Source organism: Theropithecus gelada, chromosome 7b (genome assembly GCF_003255815.1).
Source record: "Theropithecus gelada isolate Dixy chromosome 7b, Tgel_1.0, whole genome shotgun sequence".
Taxonomy (NCBI): Eukaryota; Metazoa; Chordata; class Mammalia; order Primates; family Cercopithecidae; genus Theropithecus; species Theropithecus gelada.
The window spans coordinates 53,938,008-53,952,247 of record NC_037675.1 but is presented as its reverse complement, the minus strand read 5'-3'; the positions used below and the strand labels follow the sequence as shown (position 1 = coordinate 53,952,247).

Below are 14,240 nucleotides of genomic sequence, written 5' to 3'. Positions count from 1 at the left end.
AAATTTTTTTTTTTTTTTTTTTTTTTTTTTTTTTTTTTTTTTTTTTTTTGAGACGGAGTCTTGCTCTGTAGCCCGGGCTGGAGTGCAGAGACGGAGTCTCGCTCTGTCACCCAGGCTGGAGTGCAGTGGCCGGATCTCAGCTCACTGCAAGCTCCGCCTCCCGGGTTCACGCCATTCTCCTGCCTCAGCCTCCCGAGTAGCTGGGACTATAGGCGCCCGCCACCTCGCCCGGCTAGTTTTTTGTATTTTTTAGTAGAGACGGGGTTTCACCGTGTTAGCCAGGATGGTCTCGATCTCCTGACCTCGTGATCCGCCCGTCTCGGCCTCCCAAAGTGCTGGGATTACAGGCGTGAGCCACCGCGCCCGGCTTATTTTTTTTTTTTTTTTTTTAAAGTTTTGAAGCCAAGATGAAGGTGCCAGCTATAAAAAGAGCCTCAGAGGCTGTGCGCGGTGGCTCACACCTGTAATCCCAGCACTTTGCGAGGCCGAGGTGGGTGGATTGCCTGAGGTCAGGAGTTCGAGATCAGCCTGGCCAACATGGTGAAACCCCGTTTCTACTGAAAATACAAAAATTAGCTGGGTGTGGTGGTGCATGCCTGTAGTCCCAGCTATTCCGGAGGCTGAGGCAGGAGAATCGCTTGCACCCAGGGGGTGGAGGTGGCAGTGAGCCAGAATCACACTATTGCACTCCAACCCTCCATCTCAAAAATAAATAAATAAAATCAAAAAAGAGCTTCAGATAACTTCTAAATTTTAAAAAAGTTTTAAAGATGCAATAAGTTATAGTCTATTTATTCCCTTTTTCACTTTAGTATTCTGAAGAAGCCAATAATCTCATTGAAGAATGTGAACAAGCTGAACGACTTGGAGCAGTAGATGAATCTCTGAGGTTTGATTTTATTTTTCAGTAGTATTTCATGTTTCTTTATGTTACATATTAACTTATAAAATAGTAATGTTATTTTTTTTTCTTTGTTTGAAGTGAGGAAACACAGAAGGCTGTTCTTCAGTGGACCAAGCATGATGATTCTTCAGATAACTTCTGTGAAGCTGATGGTATAATATTTTTGATAGTATGCATTATGTTTAAAATTATACCTAAGAAATTTTTTAAAAAAAATTATTTTAATCTGGGCATGGTGGTGTGTGCTTGTAGTCCCAGCTTTTCTGGAGGCTGAGGCAGGAGAATCACTGGAGCCCAGGTGTTTGAATCCAGACTGGGCAACATAGTAAGACCCCATCTCAGAAAAATGTTATTAAAGAAAAAAGCTAAGTTTCTAACAGTTTGGTGGTTCTTCAAAAACCTAAACATAGAATTACCATATGACATAACAGTTCCTTTCCTAGGTATATACTCAAAAAAATTAAAGACAGGGACTGAAACAGATAGCAAAGCAATAATGTTGATTGTAGTGAAAAGGTCTTAACAACCCCATTGTCCAGCACTGTTTGAGTGGGTAAACAAAATGTGGTATATAAAACACACAGTGGAATACCATTCAACCAGAAAAAGGAATGAAGCTCTGATATATAGTACAACATGGATGGACCTTGACAACATGCTGAGTGAAATAGGTCAGGTACCAGAGGGCAAGTATTAAATGATTTCACTTATATGAAATGTCAACAATAGGCAAATTCATAGAGACAGAAAGTAGATTAAAGATTGTCAGAGTTTGGGATGGGTAGGTGTTATTGCTAAATGGTTACAGAGTTTCTGTTTGAAGTGCTGGAAAAGTTTTGGTGACAGATAGTGGTGATAATGAACCCCACTGAATTGTATACTTAAATGTGGTTAATGTAAATTTTATTATATCTATTTTACCACAGTTTAAAAAAGCTCAGTTTCTAGAAAAAATTTACCTCTTAAGTGTTGCCATTCAGTGTAGCTAGTAGTTTATAAAATTTTGTATATACATTTTGCATAAATAGCTAAAATGTAGGGATTACAAAAACCTCCTTCAGTTATATTGCTGTTGGTTTGTTACGTATTTTCCTTAATGATGGTCCATGTTGCTTTTGGAGAAGAGAATATTGAACCATTGGTTGAGTTTGTAATGTCTAAAGTTAAACCAGAGTTCTGGTGCTGTTAAAATCTAGGAGTTAAAACTCTGATCATGGCATGGTGGTTCATGCATGTAATCCCACCTACTCAGGAGGGTGAGGCAGGAGAATCGCTGGAACCCAGGAGGCAGAGGTTGCAGTGAGCTGAGATTGCGCCATTGCACTCCAGCCTGGCAACAGAGCAAGACTCCGTCTCAAGAAACAAACCAACAAAGAATAAAAACCTCTGATTAAGATGTATAGATTTTCCAATTCTTCCTTTTTGTGCTATTTCCTTTTTCTAAGTTGAATTGTTAGCCTCTTAATTTGCTAAAAAAAAAATCAAATCAAATTGAGTTTTGGTATTCTTCTGTGGCTCTTTTCTAGTGGACTAATGGTCTTTCCAAAATTAGTGAAAACAGGCCTGGCTTGGTGGCTCATGCCTATAATCTGAGCATTTTGTGAGGCCGAGGAGGGAAGATTGCTGAGCCTAGCCTGGGCACCATGGTAAAACTCTGTCTCTACAAATAATACAAAAATTAGCCAGGCCTGGTGGCATGTGCCAGTAGTCCCAGCTACTCGAGGAGGGTGGGAGTATTGCTTGAGCCAGGGAGGTTGAGGCTGGAGTGAGCCCGGATTGCATCACTCCAAGCCTAAGACAGTGAGACCCTTTCCCAAAACAACCACAACAAATTAGTGAAAACAGTGATATAAATTCTTTTAATTATAAGCAAAAGATGAAGCCTACAATCTCCATAAAAGAGAAAGTTTTTTTTTAATTTTTATTTTTGTGGCTTTTAATTTTTAATTTTTTTTTAATTTTGTGGCTTCTTTTTGGGGAAAATTGCTTTCCTTAATGGAAACCATAGCCATGTTTTGGTATTACTTAGTTATAATTCCTTATTTCCACTTCTAAAATCTGAAAACTCTGAAAATTGAACATTTCTCCCCCTGCGTTTAGCACAGGCTCATTTAGTGTGAGTATTCATATGTTTCACTGTAGAAGTATTTATGTATTTGAATAGATTGCTGCCTCAGGTCCAGCTGGAGTAATATGCAATAGATGTTGCGTGTACTGTATTACCTTTGTAAAATCTGGAAAGTTCTCCATTCCAGCTGAGACACGCATGGTCCTAGGCATGTTGTATAAGGGGCATAGACCTATATCAAGATTTGGTCTAGTAAAGGAAGGGGATAAGATGTTCTCCCAACTCCCTTATTTTGCCATCTTTTCTACAAGGATTTTTTTTTTTTAACCTTAAATGTTGTTGTGAGATAAAACTAAATTTATAGTATGCAGCTGTAATTTTTTTTAGTCCTCCAATGTTAGAAAAAGGATGGTAATATTTTAACCTTCGTTAACAAAGTATCCTTTTGTGACCACAATATGCAGCACCAAGTGAGAATCAATGATTCATTTCTTACATGGTGGAGTTTGGTGAATCACTTACCCATTTGTATTAGTTTCTTCTGTTGAAAAAAGCTGAATATTTTAAAGAAAGACAGCTTTAGCAGGACTAAATAATGGATGTAAATGGTATGTGAAATATAGAAGGTATTTTAAAAATCCTAATTGGAAATTTGAGCTTTTGTCAAAAACAGGTTCTATTCAGTGATAGAAAACAGCACATCATATAGGTTTTTGCACAACACACATTTTCTGCTTCTAGGGCTGGATATTGTCATCTTCCTATAAGGGCCAAATGGGCTCTTAAATGTCTTTTCTTAGATTTTACAGAACATGTTTGACTAGTTTTCTGTGAAAAAATTCATGTTCTATTCAGTGATAGGAACCAACACATTGTAAAAATTCTTGGCACAAATATAATTATAGTAATATTTAATATAATTATAGTAATTTAAATATAATTATATAATTATAATTATATTTATAGTATAATTATAAGATTTATAATATAATTATAATATTACATTAATATAGTAATATTTTTTATAAGCTTGAAGAATAAAGTATTTATAATTAAAATTATGAGGCAACAAATGTTTATCTCTAGGTAGAATATTTAAATATTTAATCATTTCTTGGTGGTTAGTTTTCTTAACGTACTGGATACTGACCATTGTTTATATATTTTATTTTATTTTATTTCATTTTTATTTATTTATTTTTTTGAGTCAGAGTTCCACTCTTGTTGCCCAGGCTGGAGTACAGTGGCGTGATCTCAGCTCACTGTAACCTCTGTCTCCCGAGTTCAAGCAGTTCCCCTGCCTCAGCCTCCCGAGTAACTGGGATTACAGGCATGCACCACCTTGCCCGGCTAATTTTGTATTTTTAATAGAGATGGGGTTTCTCCATGTTGGTCGGGCTGGTCTCGAACTCCCAACTTCATGTGATCGCCCACCTCAGCCTCCCAAAGTTCTGGGATTATAGGTGTGAGCCACTGCATCCGGCCTGCTGTTTATATATTTTAAACATCAGGGTTTATAAAATGAATTTATTATAATTAATATGTGGCAGTTACCTTTAGTATTAATTGAAATGAACAGTTATCCATTCCTGAACTAGATGATTCCGTGCTAATTTTTTAAGTCCTTATGTTTTGTTTTTCTAGTTATTTTAATTGCCATTTCTGCATTGAACTCTGCTATTTTAAGACGCCATCATCGTACTGCTTCTAGAAGCAACTTTCCTCCTAATTTATTCTTCTAATATACTGTGAATTAGAGTAAAAAATAACCAAGCTTAGGGTTTTTTTTTGTTTTTATATTTGTTTTTTAATAATAAAAATAGGTATAGTTGAGAGCTTGATGGACTTTCTAAGCACTTTTGTGCTCATATTTTTGTCATTGACTTTGGTTGCATTGAGACCATTTTTGTCCACTTTTTCATTTTTTGTTTCATTCTTCGTTGGCTCATACTGTTAAGCTTTATATATGAATAAAGTATTATTATAGTACCAAATAATTTCCCAAAGCCACTGGAGGACTATGGCCCATCTTTTTTTGAGACACGGTCTCACTCTGTTGCCCAGGCTGGCGTGCCGTGGTGCAATTACGGCTCACTGCAGCCTGGACCTCCTGGGCTCAAGTGACTCTCCCACCTCAGCCTCCCGAGTAGCTGGGACCACAGGCACGTGCCATGGTGCCTGGCTAATTTTTTTATTGATGCCTGGTGTTTCACCAGGTTGCCTGTGAATTTTAGAATCACTCCTGGGCTCAAGCGGTCTGCCCCCAGGCCTCCCAAATGCTGGGATTACAGGCATGAACCATCGCGCCCACCCTGGGACCATCTTTTTTGTTTTGAGGTGATAACACATTATAAATGATAAATAAGTAACAGGGTCTGGATTCTAGCCTGGGTGTTCTGGCTCCAGAGCCCGTGCTCTAACTGTTCTGTGATGTTGGATGTTTAGGTTGCTTCCAGTTTTCCCTTTTATAAATGTTGACACAGAATCATGCTGCATTGTAACTTTTGCTTTTGGCCAGATTGGTAGCAGATCCTGCTGGTGGTCGTCTAAGAAGAAAGTATTTGGTAACAAGCAATGTATGATACTAACACTCCTTCATTTACTGTAGTTATTGATGAACTGCTGTGGTTAATGTGGAGGGAAATGTATGTTATATTCTTTGTCTGGATCGCTTATGAGAATTGAATTACCATGTTTCTTTGATTCTAAAATTCACATATTCCTATTTTTACAGTTCCTAAATCATAATGTTTTTGTAGCCAGTATGTACAATTAATGTGGCAGTGTGTGTTTCTCTCTCTTTTCCGTCATTTCTTTTTTTTTTTTTTGAGATGGAGTCTCGCTCTGTCACCCAAGCTGTAGTGCAGTGGTTCAATCTCGGCTCACTCCAACTTCTGCCGCCCGGGTTCAAGCGATTCTCCTGTTGCAGCCTCCGGAGTAGCTGGGACTACAAGCGTGCACCACCACGCCCGGCTACTTTTTGTATTTTTAGTAGAGACAGGGTTTCACCATGTTGGTCAGGCAGGCCTTGAACTCATAACCTCAAGTGATCCGCCCACCTTGGCCTCCCAAAGTGCTGGGATTACAGGCGTGAGCACCACACCCAGCCTCCTTCCTTTCTTTCTCCTGAAAAGTTGTTTTAAAATTGCTGACACATTGTTAAATTTGTGGTGTGTTAGAATCAATGGAATACAGTCTTGTGTACTAGCTTTTTAAGGTAACTGAGGATAAGAATGATTTAATAAGACATTTTATTTTACAGACATTCAGTCCCCTGATGCTGAATATGTAGATTTGCTTCTTAATCCTGAGCGCTACACTGGTTACAAGGGACCAGATGCTTGGAAAATATGGAATGTCATCTATGAAGAAAACTGTTTTAAGTATGTGTCATTTTCATTTAGAAAAAGTCATGTAAGATGTGATTTCTCTTTATAAACAATCATAATGATTTAAAATTAAAAATAAAATTCACTTTGTTAAAAGATGTATTTGTACAAAGAAACATAACTATTAATTAATCCAGTTTCCTTCTGGGGAAATGAGTTTCCACAAGTTTTTCCTTTTTTTTTTTTTTTTTTTAAGAGTTAGAGGCATATTAGACTTTCATGGGAGTATTGTAGGCCCTTCGCAAATGTTCCTTGAGTAGATTATAGGATCTCATTTTATAGATGAGGTAACCTAGAGCTGGAGAGGTTTACTTCATTTCCCAAGATCACATGGTGGTGGTGTCAAGAAAGGAATATACAACTCTTAATTCTCTTTTTGGTGCTCTCCACACCCCTTTCTGTGACTTTAGTTATTTTATAGTTAAATTGATTTCACAGAACAATTATAATAGGTTTCATCTACGCATTGTGGTAAGCACGTTATATATGTTTTCTCCTTTAGTCCTTGCAGTAACCCTGTGTTGCAGTCATCACTGTTTTATAGACAGAAACTGAGACTTAGAGAGGTTGTATGATTTGTGTTGTGTCAAAGATCTAGTAAGTGAAAGAGCCCATTTTGTCCTGGTAACCATTAGGCTGGAGGCAGTTGCTGATCACCAGGTGTCTGAGAAATGCTTCAGGTAACTCACATGTAAGCCTCGAGGCTCTAAACTTTGTACTTACTGGTTTTTGGGAACAATGTATGAGCGAGCACGTCATGCTCAGCCTCCTGAGTAGCTGGGACTAAAGGCATGCACCACCACACCAGGCTCATTTTTGTATTTTTAGTGGAGACAGGGTTTCACCATGTTGTATTAGTTTTGCAGTCATTTTCTTACTAATTTGTATCCTGATTCCCATAATTTCTAACAATATAAACAATGTATAAGGGGCTAAGTTAATTATATTGTGTATTTTAAAATATAGGTTACATATTCTGTTCTCAAAATGTCTCCAGTTGTGCAAATTTTAAAAATAGATGTTAAAACAATCCCTATAGTTTACTCTTAATACTAATGCATATTTATTTTGGGATTTAAAAGCACTTTAGTGACATAGTAACTCTCCAGAAAATTTCTATTTTTTCCTACTGAACAAACAACTTTTATTTAAATTGTAACAAACTTAGCTACAGGGCAAATTGATGTGTCTAAAGATTACCTAAGTGGAAAATAATCTACACTATTTTTTTCCCATTTTTAAATTTTAATGCTTACATTGAATATTTTTTGCTTATTTGTCTTTTAATTAGGGGTACACTTTGTGCTATACGTACACACACATATACACAGATATATATATATCGTATATATAAAAACATAGTAGTGACTCTAAGAGAAGAGCTTGGCTGCTATTTTCTCTTCTTTCATTTGAAGAAGTGATTAGGAAATGGCCTGCTGGCCGCTACAGTGGGAAAAGATAAGGAACTATTATTACTACAACAAATAGTCACCCTCCCTTAAAGCATTTAGAGGAAACTAAGTATTTTATAATCTCAATAAAACAATTTGATTTTGGATATTAAGCAACTTTCTGAGATAATATCACTTAAATATAACATGATTGGTAACACATTTGTGTTTATATTTTTAATTCTTTTTACTTCTAGGCCACAGACAATTAAAAGACCTTTAAATCCTTTGGCTTCTGGTCAAGGTAAGTTACTTACTGCATTGTTATGTTATTTCTCAGCTAGGGAACTTTAATTCAAAGGAAGGGGAACGCAAGATAAATGGCAGTAACAGTTGAGGTCATAAAATCCACAGTCCCGTTTCCGTAGAGTTATGCCTCACCCTTGCAGAGATTGGTGCTTAAATTATTTGTACTTCAGTAAAAAATATTTTTATAATGAAGTTCCTGGTATTAGATTATCAAAAAATAAAGATTAGGGTATATATTTATTATATATATATTTGCAGACATAGTAAAGTGTCAGTGTTTTAAAAGCTTTACTCATCCCACAGATAAATAAATATCCAGAACTCTCAAATTTTTTCTAAAGCTTGAAATTACTGCATATATTGGGCATTTGATTTCAACTTTACATGTCTTTATATCTGAATAACATTTTTAATATTCTATTTTCACTCAAGGTCTGGCTCAAATGCTGCTTTTCCCATAGAACTTTCCCTGGTCCTTATAACCAGAAGTATCGCTCCCTCCTCATGAAGTAATCTGATGCATGCGTTTGTTTTTAATTCTTTTGTTTTCCTCATACGGCCTTTTCCACTGTGTAGCATTATTTTATTATTATTTATATATCTATCAATCTACCCTAGTACTCTGAAGATATGGGTAGCATTTATCTGTTTTATCTCTCTGTATAGAGCCTGACATATAATAGATGGAGTAGTTTGTTAGATACATGATCAGTGAAAATTGCTCTCCTCATTTAGTGGTCTTGTCTACAATAGTGAAAGTCAGTTGTTCTTTCAGCAAATGATTATCCACCATTTAATATGTGCTAGACACTGTGTAGATGCCAGACGGGCTGTAAAATTAAAACTTACAGAAACCCTGCCCTGTCTGTAATATGAAGAATGGTTTGTTGAATAAGCCATTTCAGTGTATGAGTTCAGACTGTTTCTTTAGAAATTATGTATCCTTATTCTCTTCAAATATGTGCTTACTGATAAAATCTTTAATGTGCTTTGAGCAAAAGTGTAAGGTTTTCATTTTTAAAATTTATTTGAAAAGATGCTGATCTCAAATAGTTAACAAATTTCCTCCTAGAAGGGGTTGAGATTGCATCATTCCCTAAATTCTGGCAGATTTCTCTTTCTTAGATTAGGAATGAAAAATCTTTAAGGCTTTTGGGTTTATACAGAGTCACATGTGGTGACTCAGTGGAAGCCATTGATTTAATATCAGATGAAATGCAAATTAATGGAGGCGATCATTATGATCTCACATGATTTGATAAAGTAATTAACCACATCACTTACCATAAAGATACATAGGAGCAATTTAAATGTTTATCATTAGGGAACTGGTTAAATGACTTATGGTGTAGTCACATAGTAGAAAATAGCCATTATAAATGTTGCTGTAAATTTTTATTCATTTAAATCAAAAAGTGACCAATAACACAGTGAGGAAAAGCAGGTATCAAAACAATATGTATAATATATTTATAATTAATATATCTATAAACAAAAAAGACATTCACTAAAATGTAAATAGTATTTATTTATCTTTGAGCTGGGGAATTATGAATAATTTTTTATTCTGCCTGTTTTTTATAAAACATATATTTGCAGTGATTATATATTTCTTTAATAAACTGATGGCATTAAAAAAAGTGGGCAAAATTTTTGAAGACATTTTCAGTAGCAAATAAGCAGCGGCACACAAATTACTGTATTATGTATAATTTGAATCTTATAAATAGTCTGAAAATATTCCTGACTAAGGTTAATTATTATAAGGCGAGGCTAGAGGTTTCAAAGCAATAATAAAAATCTTTAACAGAAACTAATTACAGCTTTAGGATAAATAAAGGTGGAAAAAGTCTCTGCTAGCCAAATAAACATAGGTCCTTAAGATACTGAAAACTACTCTCAGGTGATGGATTAGATTTTTCTCTCCTGTCAGGGTATATTAAATCTCACATGAGCTGAACCTCTTTATGCACACTCATGGAGATAACACCATTTAGTCAAATCAGGCATAATTCATATCACTACCAGATAGAGTTGCAGTCACGAATGTCTCACTTTCAGATTTTACTTGTGTGAATGAACTGTTGGACTAAAACTAGCCATAATGGCTAGTCTTATTTTTATGAAAGTGTAGCATTATAAAAGGGGCACTGGAAGGAATTTATTTTAATAAACATTTTGTTTTGCTTTTCAGGGAAAAGTGAAGGTAAGTATAATTTCTTTATTATATATTACATATATGAATTTGTTTATACATTCAAATGTTTATTATGGCAAAGTTTATTTTTTCTTCCCACCTCTAAAAATCAGAAGAACTCAAGTTTTACTTATTTATCTGAAAGTCTGGAGGTACTAGCACAGATTAAGGGAAAGTGACTTTGTGTCTCGGTTCAGACGTTAGAAACAGCGTGCCTCAGCCTCTGATCATTCATTTGCACATTTTACCACCCTGAATGTAGAAGCATGTCCACTCCCCATCTCCCCCATTGCCTCAGGCCAGGGAAATGTCCTGTCTCTTTTACTGTTGAACTCTAGGATCTGCTGGGTTTCATGTGGGAAGGTTCTGGGAATGATGAGTGTTGATTTCAGAGCTGGCTTCTAAGGTTGATGCTGACTCGTTGGATGTAGGTGTCATTGCCAAGTCTAACTAATGCTAACAGTTTCAACATACATGAGGTTTACTTTCTTTTTGCTTCAAGGATGAAATTGAAATGACATTTGGTATTCTTCTTTTTTTTTTTTTTTGAGACGGAGTCTCGCTCTGTTGCCGAGGCTGGAGTGCAGTGGCGCGATCTCGGCTCACTGCAAGCTCCGCCTCCCGGGTTCACGCCATTCTCCTGCCTCAGCCTCCCCAGTAGCTGGGACTACAGGCGCCCGCCACCTTGCCTGGCTAATTTTTTTGTATTTTTTTTAGTAGAGACGGGGTTTCACCGTGTTAGCTAGGATGGTCTCATCTCCTGACCTCGTGATCCACCCGTCTCGGCCTCCCAAAGTGCTGGGATTACAGGCTTGAGCCACCGCGCCCGGCCAACATATGGTATTCTTAAGACCATACGCTTAACAACATGAAAAGACTTAATGGCGCTTAGCTTTAGTCTATCTAGGTGAAATTGCTAAAATGTGAAGTATCACTTTTCTTTCCCTCAAAATCTTCTATTTTCTTCCGAACATAATTCTTATGAATTGCTTTTGCATTATGTCTAGATAACAGAATACTAAAGTCTGATAACATTGCTATTTTATTATTGTACTTTATATTATAGTAACTGTAGCAGCTAAATAAAATGCTGACTCAGACCTGTTTGGAAGAGAAATTGTTTAGCAGTGAGATTATTTTTCCAAAGATGCCTCATATTTGCTACTGGTACATGTGATTCTACAATTTTCAGTTTTGAGTAACCTTATTTTGCCTTGAGTGTCAACCTAGTTCTATGCTATACTGTAGCCACATTAAAGGAGGCTACTATGATTTTAAAATTCTATTTGAAGACCTCTTAGTATCAGAAAAAAGATCGTTAACCTGTGGGAGCCATCCTTAGAGAAACTGTCTTATTACAAGTATTGATTTTGGCCAAATATCAAAGGGTTATTCCTGAGAGCTATCATATTGATTGTTTAGACCACAGTCAGGTCAACTTGAGAATAGGTACTTCAGGATTATAATATTGAACTGATTTCTTGGCTAGGTATGGTGGCTCATGCCTGTCTGTAATCCCAGCACTTTGGAAGGTCAGGGCTGGCTGATCACTTGAGGCTGGGAATTTGAGACCAGCCTGGCCAACATGGTGAAACCCTGTCTCTACTAAAAATAGAAAAATTAGCTGGGTGTGGTGGTGCATGCCTGTGATCCCAGCTATGCGGGAGGCTGAGGTGGGAGGATCACTTGAGCTTGGGAGGCGGAGGTTGCAGTGAGCTGAGATGGAGTCACTGCCCTCCAACCTGGGTAACAGAGCAAGACTCTGTCTTTAAAAAAAAAAAGACACACACACACACACACACACACACACACAGACACACAATGAACTGAAAATTTCACTGGAAGCCTAGGTCCTAAGCAGTATTATCCCCTAACTCCCTAATTCATGATCAAAAACTTGAAAAAAAGAACCTTGAAAATTTTTATAAGGAAATAAATTCCTTATAATCCCACCATCCCCAAATAATTAATAACTCTGTGCCAGGCACTTTTCTAAGCAATTTACAAATATGATTTTATTTAATTCTTTCAACAATCCTAGGGGTATTATTCCTGTCTCCATTTTATAGATGAAGAGAAGTTCAGCAACTTGCCTAAAATAATATGATTTGTAAGTAGCAGAGTTAAGATTTAAATCAGGCAGTTTGACTCTAGGAACCACACCCTTAGTTACTACCAGATACACTTCTCTGCTAACATTTTGATATTTATGTTTTACATATATAAGTAGTTTTGTCCAACACTTGTCAGCATTAAAGATGATCACATTTTTATCTTATTTGATAGGTAAAGTCATGTATCTTTTGTTTTCATTTGCATTTTTTATTGCCTGTAAGATCAAACATTTTTTGCCTCTTATTACCATATTATTTTTTCCTTTGTGAATTTTTAAATTCGTATTATTTATATACTCTTTTTAAGTGGGCACTTCAGCATTTTTATTTAGTTTCTGGGCTTTTTATATATTTAGGATCTTTTCCCTTTGTCATATTTGCAACATACATTTTACCGAGTTTGTTGTTTGCATTTTGCTTTTGTTTATGAAGTGTTCTGACAAATAGATGTTTTGAGTTTTTATATATTCCAATTTATTGCTTATTCCCTTTGCCATTCCTTCCATTATTTTTATGCTTGTTTGGTTCATTTTTAACATTACTGTAAGCAACTGTAGTAGAAAACACTGTACAGTGTTTATCATCTCTGTAGCAAATGCATACATGAATCTTTATAGAGTTGTAATGATTATTTCTGATGCCTTTTGTATATTTAAAGTAAACATTTTTATGTATTGCCATGTTCTACATTCTTTACATTCTTGTTGTTTTCTTTCTTTTTTTTTTTTTTGAGATGGAGTTTTGCTCTTGACATCCAGGTTGGAGTGTAATGGCACGATCTTGGCTCATTGCAACTCCTGCTTCCTGGGTTCAAGCGATTCTCCTGCCTCAGTCTCCTGAGTAGCTGGGATTACAGGCACCCACCACCACGCCCAGCTAATTTCTGTATTTTCAGTAGAGACAGGGTTTTGCCATGTTGGCCAGGCTGGTCTTGGACTCCTGACCTCGTGATCTGCCCGCCTTGGCCTCCCAAAGTGCTGGGATTACAGGCGTGAGCCACTGTGCCCTGCCATTATTTTCATAGTTGTATGTTATTTGACCATGTTGACTAGTTAGGTAGTGTTCTATCATGTTAATTTAGGCATTATTGTATTTGTAGAATTACTAGGCATTAAATATATTGAGAATGATCTTACTAGGTCATAAGAATATAAGTGATATTTGGTGTTTGTAACACTTTCCTGAATTGCTCTTTTGAAATAGTGAATGGCATGTAATATTATCAGCTAAATACAAATAGTACCCCTCCAATACTGTCATCATTTTAATTTTTTTATAGTTTAAAAGGCATGTAATGAATCCTTAGTCTTCATGGCATGAATTGTTATCAAGGATAGGTATTTTCCCATTCTTGATTGATTTACTATTTAAATTCTGCATTTTGACCTCATGTAAAACACGGCAATGCTAAAGCCTTTTAAAGACCAAGCAGCAGATTGGTACTTAACTGAATCCATACCACAAACTTTTCTTCTTCCTTTTGAGAAATTACAATTAAGACTTGGACTGTTAGGTTAAACAATCTTTAAATTGCTGTTTGGCACAAATTTGCTATAATGCTTTAAAACTTTTGAAAACCTTGTATTTTGGCATTTTCCAATCTTATGACTTATTTTTCTTTTGATTTCAGAGAACACTTTTTACAGTTGGCTAGAAGGTAATTAGAAACTTTAAAATAAATTTCAATGATTTCTTTTTCTTATGAGATTAATTTTATGTCTACAAGATTCACATATGAAATTTTATTTCTAAGTCACTGCTTTTTCTTAGGTCTCTGTGTAGAAAAAAGAGCATTCTACAGACTTATATCTGGCCTACATGCAAGCATTAATGTGCATTTGAGTGCAAGATATCTTTTACAAGGTATG

General features: G+C 36.0%; 1 protein-coding gene across 1 annotated transcript in view; it reads left to right on the top strand.

Moving 5' to 3' along the window:
- Positions 1–14,240, top strand: part of ERO1A (endoplasmic reticulum oxidoreductase 1 alpha) — a 58,175-nt gene that overhangs the window by 27,433 nt on the left and 16,502 nt on the right. Inside the window, exons 5-11 of the mRNA XM_025392444.1 lie at positions 813–889; positions 983–1,056; positions 6,235–6,355; positions 8,010–8,056; positions 10,256–10,267; positions 14,003–14,029; positions 14,143–14,235. Coding sequence (XP_025248229.1) covers positions 813–889; positions 983–1,056; positions 6,235–6,355; positions 8,010–8,056; positions 10,256–10,267; positions 14,003–14,029; positions 14,143–14,235 — 451 coding nt within the window. The remainder of the gene's footprint in view (positions 1–812; positions 890–982; positions 1,057–6,234; positions 6,356–8,009; positions 8,057–10,255; positions 10,268–14,002; positions 14,030–14,142; positions 14,236–14,240) is intronic.